We start from the raw sequence: 11232 nt of genomic DNA on the forward strand, positions 1-11232 counted from the left end.
CTTCATGTGCGTGGAACTGGACATGCAAAAAATGGTTCCCTTACTTCTTAGTGAGGTTCGGTGTGACATACAATGAATAGATGGCAAGCAAGAATGGGGAGCTCTTCAGCAACCTACAGGAGTTTGAGGGCCCCTCCGGAAAGCTGTCCCTGCTGGAGGTGGGCTGTGGCACCGGAACCAACTTCAAGTTCTATCCACCTGGATGCAGGGTGACCTGTATTGACCCCAACCCCAACTTTGAGAAGTTCTTGATCAAGAGTGTAGCCAAGAACCAATACCTGCAGTTTGAGCACTTTGTGGTGGCTGCTAGAGAGAACATGACCAGGTGGCCGATGGCTCCATAGACGTCTGCACCCTGGTCTGCACCCTGGTCCTGTGCTCTGTGGAGAACCAGGAGCAAATCCTCCGGGAGGTGTGCAGAGTGCGGAAGCTGATGAGCTGGGAGTGGGGGAAAGGGAGGTGGGAGAGACCCATCTTCATTGTGTGCTAAGCTGGATACCTGTGGACTTCAGGCATAGCTCTCACTAAGGGTGACCTTAGGCAAATCACATCAATCATTCCTTTATGCATTATTCATAAAACAAATATTTAGAGAATGTGGACTAAGTACACCAATACAGTATTTCTGGAGTGAGAAATCAGTCTCAGAGAGATTGATTAGATGACTTGCACAAAGGCATGTAGCTCACAAAAGTAGTAGAGACAGAACTAAAATTTAGGTGCCTTAACTTCTTAATTCCCAGATTATGACTTAGCAATGTGTTGCTGAATCCCCATAGAAATATTTTTGTTGTTGAAAATTGTTTTTAAGTTCTATCTCATTTGTTCCATTAAATTTTTCTCAGTAGTAGGCACTGTTCTGATTGTCCAAATTTGTGTCCTTCCTTCAGGCTGGCAGCAAATGGGCAGGTAGGCAGGACCCTCGTGTCTGAAGAATGGGGAGAGCCTCTAGGTTCTTTGTGAGCAGATAAGGACAATTTTCTCCCAGCTCAGGCAAACAGAGTGGATCTTCCTTGAAGCAGCCTTTGTCAGTAGGTTTCTGAGACTTCTCTCCAGTCTTTTTGCAGAGTGGCCATGGCTGAATCCTTTCCTTGTCCTGAGGTAGTGGATCTACCTGCTTAGGTGCCTCAGGGGGTCTTGGTTCTGCTCAACATACGCTTCCTCCAGGCTTTTGAGAACTCCCTCCAGGTTCTAAGAAGTGTGTGCTCTGCACTCCAGCAAAACACCAAACTTTCCCACCCACCCTCATTAGCTTATTAGCTTTTTATCCTATTAATTGAATATCCCAGCAGAACAATGAGAAGAAGAGTCACTCTTCTCCACTTCAGCCACCATTTTCCCAATAGGCCCTAGATATAGACGAATGGATGGATAGACAGATGGAAGGACGGACAGACAGATAGATAAGAATTTTATCTAAGTTATACATATGCATGGTTTAGGAGGCAAACCACAAGCTCGTGATGAAAAATAGCAGGTCTCAGCTACACGCAACTCCTACTCCCCAAAGGCTCCCCAAAATTCAAGTTTTAACCTTTATTTTTAAAGTTTATATACATTATACAAATAGGATGTTTATACTGCTACTAATTCACTTTTTTTGTTTAGATGTTGACTTCTACATATTGACTTCCCACTCTGGAAAGTGAGAATTTACTTCTTACCACCCCATGGCCACCACATTTCCCATCTCCCTTCCTCTTAATAGAATTATTTCTTTTTTAATTAATTTAATTAATTCAGCAGTGAATTGCTATTCACTGCTGAGCCATGTAGTATATACTTCACTTACTTTTTGAACCATGCAATATACTTCCTTACTTTTGGTTTTTCCAGATTTAATAATTGTCTATATATCTACATATAGACATATAGATGTAGATCCCTAAAGGACCTCGCACTCTCCCTCATTTGTCTTAACCTCTCAGTATGGTCAAGCATGTTAAATAGTCTATTCATTTCATCACCGGAAGTCATTTTTTCACAGGCTTTCTCCCAGGTTCCCATCCGGACTGTGTGCTCCCTAGACCTGCTGCATTGCTTTCATCTTGGGATCTCCCTTTACCATCCTCCAAGGAACTCCCTTCTTTTCTCTTTTGCACTGGATTCCGTGCTTCTTACATTCATTCTATCTTTTCCTCTTTCTTAGTTTACCCCTAATTTTAAGTAAAGCATATCTTGTGGTAGCTTTCTGAGAAAGGTGATGTAAATGTGTTTAGAAAATGCACGTCCGAATATTCTTTATTCTCAAAACTAATTCATAGTTTGCACAGCTGTAGAATTCTGAGTTGGAAAATGTTTTCCCTCGAAATTTTAAAGGTATCCATTGTCTTCTAGCTACCTGAAACCATTCTAACTTTAGATTCTTTATATGAAAACTTTTTTCTCTTCTCTATAAGTTTGTAGAATCTTCTCTGTCTCCTGTGAAATGACTTGATGAGATCTATTGAGTATTTAATGGGTCATTTCCATCTGCAAACTCATGTCCTTCAGTTCTGGAAATTTTTCTGGGATTATTTCTTTGAAATATTTTCTTTTCCTTTTTGAAAATATTAATAAGAGGGAGATTTTTTCTTTCAAAATTTCTGTCCTTCTACTTAGTCTCTGCTTCCTCCAGATGTTTTTTCCTGTTTATTGACTGAGCTCCAGTTCTAATGTTGGAAACTCTTCTCAGATAACAGCCATGGATGGATACTCACATTTCCAGAAGTAGCACTAAAAGCTGGTTGGGAGCTCCATGAACTTAGATGAGGTATGTCAACACTGGACTCACTATAACTTGGGCTAGCTGAGCTGTTCACATGGTGAAATCCCATTGTTGATGTTTTGGGTCTTTCCTTTGCAGCTGGTCAGAAAAATCTTCCAAATCTCTCCCTGGGATCTATAAGCCTGGCTTTTCTAGTATTCTGTAAACAAATGAGAGAAGAGGGCTGGGGTTCTCAGCATTTAAGTACTAAACTTTCTCTTAATCCCCATCTTTTCAGCAAGGTAAAATGCCCTACTGTGCCTTGTTACAAAGACCCTCTATTTGACCATCTCCAGAGAATAAACCTCGAATCTTCTGCTGAGGTGGGGAGGGACAGTATCTGGCCATTTTGAATGGGAGAAGGTGTTCAAAGTTACGATGGCTCATTATATAGACTGCAACCAATTTTCTAGGTTTTTAAAAAATCAACTTCATTGAAGTACAATTTGCATATGATCAAATGCACCCATTTTAAGTATACAGTTGGATCTATTTTGATAAATGTATACACTCATGTAGCCACCACCAAAGTAAAGATATAGAACATACCCATTACCCACAAAAGAATCCCTTGTGCCTCTTTACAATCAATCCCCACAACCCTAGGCCCCAGACAAATACCCATTTTCTGACACTATAGAATAAATTTGTTTTTTCTAAAGTTTAATGTAAATAAAATTATACAATAAATACTCTTCAGTGTCCGGTTTCTTTTATTTAACATAATTTTTTTAGATTCATCCATGTTTTTTCAGGTATCAATTTTTGTTTTTTTTATAACCCAGCAACATTCTATTATATGGATGTAGCACAATGTTTACCTTTTATGGACATTTAAGTTGTTTCCAATTTTTGGCTATTATAAATACAGTTAATATGAACACTAATACACATATTTTTATAAACATATATTTTCATTTCTCAAATAAATGCCTAGAAATAGAATTGCTGGGTTATATAGTAAGTCTATGTTTAACTTTATAAGAAACTGCAATGTATATACAGTATATTCTGCATTCAAGTCCATTGTCAAATATATGAATATTTTCTCCCAGCATGGCTTGCCTTTACATTCTGTCTTTTGAAAAGCAAAATGTTTTATTTTGATGAAATTCAGTTTATCTAATGTTTTCTTTAATGTGTCACGATTTTTGTGTTTTATCAAATGAATCTCCCTCTACCCCAAGATTGTAAAGATTTTCTCTTACGTTCTCTTCTAGAAGTGATATAGTGTTAAATTTTTATGTTAAGGTTTATGATTCATTTCCAGTTAATTTTGCGTAATGCATTAAGATTTTTTTAATGAATGCCCAGTCCTTCCAGGACCATTCGTTGAAAAGACTATTCTTTCTTCATGGAATTGCCTTTTCACCTTTGTCAAATATCAATTGACCATAGATGTGTAGTTCTTACTCGAGGTTCTATTCTGTTCCATTGATCTACATGTCTATCTTTTGCTGATATTATACTGTCTTGGTTACTGTAGCTTTATACTAAATCTTGGAATTAGGTAACATAAGGCCTCCAGTATTAAACTCTGTTACAGTAAGTCTAGAGTAGTCTTTATTCTGGACTAATTTAGCCCTTTCACTAGGGCATGGCCCTTCTGGGGTCTCTGCTGAATGCTCAGATATCCATTAAAGATTCTCCTCTCTGACTGGTCGTAACTTGAATGAGTTCTGAAAATTGTTCAGCTTACAACTGCTAGTCATTCTTTGCCTATCCCCATGGAGTGTCACTCTACACATACAAGAATTATTATTCAACAATGGACAGCAAGAGAATCCCTTCCAGATTTCTGAACCTCTCTCTGTGTAGCTCCCTTCTTTCTATAATGGGATTAAGATCAACTTTCTTGGGTCTAAGTTAGTGTATTAAAAAACCCACAGGTTTCCTCCTGTATATCTCTTTTACTACTCACATGGAACATTTTACTTCTGACACTCTGGTCACCAAATGTGTTGAGGTTTTCTCCATCAAGCAATTCTGCAACACCAGCTGGTTGTCCTATAATTTAACTCAATTCTGACACTGTCTACCTAGAGGTAGCGTCAGATCCCACAGGTTAAGGGCTTAGTCCCACAAGACTGCTCCCTTCACCTCCAGCTACACATGCCAATTACTAGTCCAGGTTGTCACCTGTGCTTCTGACCACTTGGTTTTAAATCCGAGTTTCTCACAATCCCCTTCTTGGGTTCTATCAATTTACTAGAGTGACTCACGGAATTCAGGGAAACACTTACTTATGTTTATAAGTTTATTAAAGGATATGTATGATAAAGATACATATGAACAGCCAGATAAAGAGATACATAGGGTGAGATTGGTAGGGTCCTGAATGCATGAGCTTCTGTCCCCATGAAGCTGGGGTATGTCACCCTACTGGTATGTGGATGTGTTCACCAACCTGGAAGCTCTCTGAACCCTACACTATTGGAATTTTATGGAGGCTTCCTCATGCATAATCAATTATTAACTCCATTTCCAGCCTCTCTCCTCTCTCTGAAGGGTGGAGGGTGGGGCTGAAAATGCCAAGCTTCCAATCATGACTTGGTCTTCTGGTAACCAGCCCCCGTCCAGGAGCCCACCTAGATTTGCCTTAATAGAACAAAAGATGGTTCTAGTGCTGTTATCACTTAGAAATGTACAAGGGTTTTAGGAGCCCAGTGTCAGGGACAGGGACAAAAACATATTAGAACATGAGATTGTCCTAGTACTCATCATTTAGAACTTTGCAAGGGTTTTAGGAGTTCTATGTTACGTACCAGGGGCAGAGACCAATAGGTGTATTTTCTATTCTCTCACAGTTACAACTTGTTTTACTTTCTTGTTAGCTTCCAAAAGCATTCAGCAATCATCTCCCTTGCTGTTTTCTTTATCTTATGTACAGTCAGTTCTTCTATAACATAACATACACATTCCTGAAAATCGCCACACTATGCAAAACCATGCAACAAAACCACAGGGCTTACCTGGGGGAAAGTGGGGTTAGGAACATAATACTCAAAACTCTATCAGTGACACATTAAAAAAAAACAACAACAACAGATAGGAACATAAAAACAGTAGCACAGTTTTACACATATTATTACAGGGTTAAGAAATACATAACAACTATAATAAATAAGGTATTTTACCTGGAAAAGAAAAAGACATAGTATGCTTGTGGATATGCTTGTGGATGTGGGCATTGGAAAGGTTGTAACTTTTGAGTTATTGTGAAGTGGCAGGAAGGGTGGTTACCTGAAATACCACAGAAAGTTGCAACACCAGAAGCGAATGGATGCGGGTAGTGAGCTGAGGCAGCTGGTAGATGTTTGAATTATGTGCATTTTGTGTAGTCTTACGTGGCTCAGTTAGACGGGTGCGGTTTTTGCCCATGTTCCTCACAGACAAAATTGCACATAAGCAAAAGTGAAGTGCACGCTGTACTCGAATTGTTCCGTAATATATCGATCATGTCGAAACCAATTCTTGTTTTCAAAACAACCAATGAGCTGTGTTTGTATGTAAATAAATGAATAAATAAATTTTATGGCCGTTTTAGTGGGTCTCGGAGGAAGCAGATTTAAATATGTGTGTTCGATCTGCCATACTTAACTGGAAGTCGTCACGTATTTCTTTACCCGGGTTTCTCCTCCAAGGAGGCAGTGGGATCTTATAGGGTAAGGACTAGTGACTCTATCTCCATATCCCCACTGTCTAACACAGCATCTGACCTTCATTGGATACTCGCTAATATTTGCCGAATAGAGTCGAAATGAAAGTTGTTCTGTGGCAATTTAATGCATCAGATGGACAAAATAGTTGCGTGAATTTATGAAGACGGGCTATTTTAAACAGATTCCTGTCTCCAGGAGATGCCCTTGACTTCCTGGAACATACAGCTGCCAAACATTCTAGCTGGAATGTCCTCAGTCAACAACTCTTCAGCCCAGCTAGACACTTCCTATTTGAGACCTGACAAGAGAAAACCAGAATGCTCTGGAGGAGGCTGCTTTCTTTCAGCCAGCTTTGCAGCTCCCACAGGCCTGCTGCCCAGGGAGCTGTAACTTCCTCATGTCTCTGTGTACACTGAGCTCAAAAGAAAACATGTAGGTACTACAAGGGCATCTGTATCTCAGGGGCTCAAGGCCTGCTCTTTGTCAGTCAGGTTCCAATAAGGAGACGATAGTCACACCAGGTATTTGCACAGAGAGGATTCAATGTAAAGAATTGTTAAGTAGGTATAGAATTCTTAACTGGGAAATTGAAAGGGTAAAAAGAGAACCCTAAGAGGTCACAGAACTGACCAAGTAGCTGCTGTAACTGGGGCTGAGGGGACAAAGGAAAGAGTTAGACTATGAAAACTTAGAAACTGAGAGGAGGGGCTCTGAAACGCAGACCTCCAAGGAGGAGGCGCTGCTAGGGCAGACGGTGCTGGTGTCTCTGAGCTCACAGCAGGGCCCTGTGCCACTGGGACCTAGGCCTCTGAGGAGGGGGCATGAGCTGGCTGGCACTGGGAGGATGCCTGAATAGAAGGGCACAATGAAGCTGTTCTCCAAGTGTTGAGAAGACTGCCAGCTGGATTCAGCTGCTGCTACAGGAAGGCACTGCTGCTGCCAGAGTCAAAACACACTGCTGAGGCAAAATCTCACCAGCACAGCGAGTGGAAAGGAAGCCCACAGAAAGAAAATACCTTGCAGACTCCCCCTGGCACCCCCTACTGTCAGATCCTAATGGAGCCGGCTGGCAAAGCCCAGTCCTACTCCATGCCACAAAACGGAATATGTAAGTGAGGGTGTGGAGCAAAGACACAATAATTTAACTATCACACCCAACAACTGGGAATCCCATCTGCCCGAGGTCACATTTTTCCTGAGCTGACTAAACCAATCCTTTGTCTTGGCATTTGCCCCCACATCATCCCTCAGCTTTTCAGTGAAGGCCTCATCAGCACAGCCCATAAAACAACCAGATTAGTCATGCATATAGAACTTGTATTCAAATATATGTTAATTAAATCAAAATACTTTTTTGTAAAAATAAGATGCCAATGTCATTTGAGTGTGGCATTCAAATTAACTCAACCCTTTGGAAAACAATTAGTGAAAAACCATATCCGTGAAGATGTTCATCATGGCATTGTTTATACAGTGAGAAAGAGAGAGAGAGAGAGAGAGAGAGAGAGCGCGCAGCCTACATATCCCACAATAGAGGAGTGGTTGAGTAAGCTATATAATGCACCTGCACTTAAAATCAGAGTTATGACAGAGCAGCTTACATATCCCACAATAGAGGAGTGGTTGAGTAAGTTATATAATGCACCTGCACTTAAAATCAGAGTTATGGGAATAGTGTTGTATTATAGGAAAAATACTTGGAGTTGGATAGCCAAACAGACTTTGGAGTCAGAGCTATGCAGGTTCCAGTTCTAGCTCTACCACTTACTATTACTGCAACTTGGGATAGCCTCTCTGAGCTTCAGTTTTTTCATCTCTAACATCAGGAAAATACCTACTTTGCAATATTATGTTAAGGATTAAATTAGAAAGAGAAAACATCCTATACAGAGCTTGGCACATACTAGGTATTTCATAAGTAATGGATGTTTTTATTGTTGCCTCAAGTAATTGGCAGGTTGGAAAGGTATAGTAACATTCAAGCTATAATTATATTTAAAAGGAAACAGATGCACCGGGGGAAAACTAAAAGGAAATACACTTAAATACTAAACGAAGGTTGTATTCAAGTGTTAAAATTACAGGTAACTTTTCTCTTTCTCTGTTATTCAAATATTAATTACGTAGTTTGGTACTTTAATAATGGCAAAACAGGTACCATTTTTAAGCACAACTTTTGAGCAAAACCTCCCAAAGATCAGGAAAAGTTATGATTTATTGGTCAGTAAAAAGTTCAAAATGTTGCCTGTTTACCTGCTGGCCTTCCTTCATGCATAATTCAGTCCCAAAACTATTAGATGGAGGCAAGGAAAGCAGGCATCCATGCCAGGGCACCGTGAAGGATGGGGGTTGCTTGTCCCAGCACAGAAGAGTGCATCTGCGTTGGGGGAAGTGACTGCAGAGGAGATTGGTTATACACACCGGGATGATGGAGAAGGAAACTAGAATGAACTGTGTGGTGTGGGGATTGGTGTTGAAGGTATAAGTATAAACTCATGGTCTTCAAGATAGAAGAATAGATTACACAGATTTAAATTGTGTGTGCATACATATACATGTGCACATATATGTATATATAGTACCTCTATCCACTGATGATATCTGAGTCTATAAAATATTAATGTTTACTCAATAAATATAGTATGTATTGCCATTAAAATTCTCATTTTTTTCTATGTTGCTCAATACCTGAACAGATTTTAGAGTCACCCATCTAGAATGTTAAAGCTTGAAGGCAACATTCTGCTCCTGGCTTAAAAGTTGGAAAATCACTGGCAACATTTCAAAAGCTATGAGCATACCTACTACTAAGATTTTGGTTTCTAAATATCATTCTCCACTAAAAGAAACTAGCTTTCCTTGAAGAAATGTCTAATTGCAGGGCTGAGACAGAGAGATCACATGATGAGCTAGGACCGTCTCGTTTCCAGAAAGGTAGGAAGCACTTAAAGAATGGAGGGATGTATCAATTTGACCCTGAAGCCAGCTTGAAGGGAGTCCCACTAGCCAAAGCTGGGACAAGCCAAGCATCAAAATAAATAATGAATAAAATAGGAATCCCTGAGTCTATATAATATAAATAACTGTAGAGAAAAGAAAGAGGGTTTTCCCATACGGAAGATGCCAACTAATAAATGTAGAAGTAACAATGAATTTGGCAACCGTCATAGCAATAATTGAGCCAAGAAACAGCGATGCTAGAACTAGTGAGAGAAGTTTGATGAGCATTTGGATACTTACACGGTCTCGAAATATCTCTCCACAAAGCTCATTTTCATCACAAAGAGGAAAAAAGTAACTTCCAGTGGAGACACCTGGCAGACGCCATCTTAAGTCATCAAAGTTAACATCACCAGTGATGGGACAAATTGAAATCATACACTGCCTGATAGGATGCAGTAGGAAGACACAGGATCACCTCTGTGGTATTCCTGCCAAAATGCGTAACCTAAATCTAATCATGAAGAAACCCAAATTGAGGGACATACTGCAAAATAACTGGCTTATCGTCCTCAAAACTGTCATGGTTATGAAAATAAAGACTGAGGAATGGTTCCAGACTACAGGAGACTAAGAAAACATAACCAAATGCAATAGCACAGGATTCTGAACTGGATCCTTTTATTAAAAAGGACATTGAGACAACTGGAAAAATTTGAATGGGGTCTGAGGATTAGATAGATAGCAGTCACATATCAATATTAATCTCCTAATTTTGATGACTATAATGTGGTTAAGTGAGAGAGAATGTCCTTGTTTGTAGGAAATACACATTGAAGTATTTAAGGGAAGGGGACATCAGGTCAGCAACTTACTCTCAAATGGTTCAGGGGAAAAAAATTCCTTTATGCGATTCTTGCCACCTTTCCATATGTTAGAAACAATTCATAAGAAAACAAGTCCAAAAAGTTTATTTCAGTTGTAGCGAAAATCTCTGACTTTTTATCTCACTAAAAATAAAGGCTACAGCCAGTCCGGTCAGCCAAACCTGTTTATCCTGACATTCGGGGACAGACTGCCAGGTGTGGGCTGGGCAAACAGTTCTCTGTCCAGGGTTTCAGACAGAGGCTGGGCCAGGGAAGGCTGGAATGGCAGCTTGGGCCACAAGGAACCTCAGCACTGAGCACTTAGGAGGATGTCGGAACCTCATGGACTCCAGAGCTTGGGATAAGAGGAGAAGAAAACCAGGACTCTTTCCATACCCCACTAGCACCAAGCCTACCCATTGGGCCCTAAGGCTCAAAGAAGGAGGAGCTCAGGAAAGAGAAGGAAAGAGAGAGAGGGAAGAGAGGACGGCCTTTGATTTCTGGCACTGTCATATTGTTGGTACATAAATGTGTATTTAATCCATAAAAAGCCACCAAACTCTCTTGTCCTAGGACCTCTATGCCATTTCCCCAATGTTGTGTCCCCTGCAGGAATGAAGTAAGGAACGGGCTGCCCTAGAAGCTGGTGTTCCAAGGGCTAGTCACTAAGGGTTTATGAGATTTGGTTTTTTCCACTCAGCAAAGCTGTTGCTTCATTTTTTGCATACTTTAATGGTTTTATGTTTTCCCTGATATAGTTCTGCAAATTCCAAGAATGGAAAAGTAATAAATGTTTATTGAAGCAGATCTCCTCTGCACAACTGTGAGCCGCTGCAAGTCAAGAACCATGCAAAGTCAACCTCATGTCACACTTTTTTATCTATTTCTTCCCAGTTCCCAATAAGGGATGGTCCACACCAAGTGCTCAGTGAGTGATCTCTCTCTCTCTCTCTCTCTCTCTCTCTCTCTCTCTCTCTCTCTCTCTCTCTCTCTCTCTCTCTCCCTCTCTCTGTGTCTT

General features: G+C 40.3%; 1 protein-coding gene across 1 annotated transcript in view; it reads left to right on the forward strand.

Moving 5' to 3' along the window:
- The window catches only part of LOC102892800 (methyltransferase-like protein 7A), an 8133-nt gene extending 277 nt beyond the window's left edge, over nucleotides 1-7856 (forward strand). The window contains 4 exon segments of the mRNA XM_025045396.1: nucleotides 1-318; nucleotides 321-423; nucleotides 6590-6702; nucleotides 6705-7856. The exon segment at nucleotides 1-318 is cut by the window's left edge and continues 277 nt beyond it. Of these exon segments, the coding sequence (XP_024901164.1) occupies nucleotides 1-318; nucleotides 321-423; nucleotides 6590-6702; nucleotides 6705-6844 (674 nt within the window). The 3' untranslated portion in view covers nucleotides 6845-7856.
- The last annotated feature ends 3376 nt before the right edge of the window (nucleotides 7857-11232 follow it).

Source organism: Pteropus alecto, unplaced genomic scaffold (genome assembly GCF_000325575.1).
Source record: "Pteropus alecto unplaced genomic scaffold, ASM32557v1 scaffold220, whole genome shotgun sequence".
NCBI classification, from domain to species: Eukaryota; Metazoa; Chordata; class Mammalia; order Chiroptera; family Pteropodidae; genus Pteropus; species Pteropus alecto.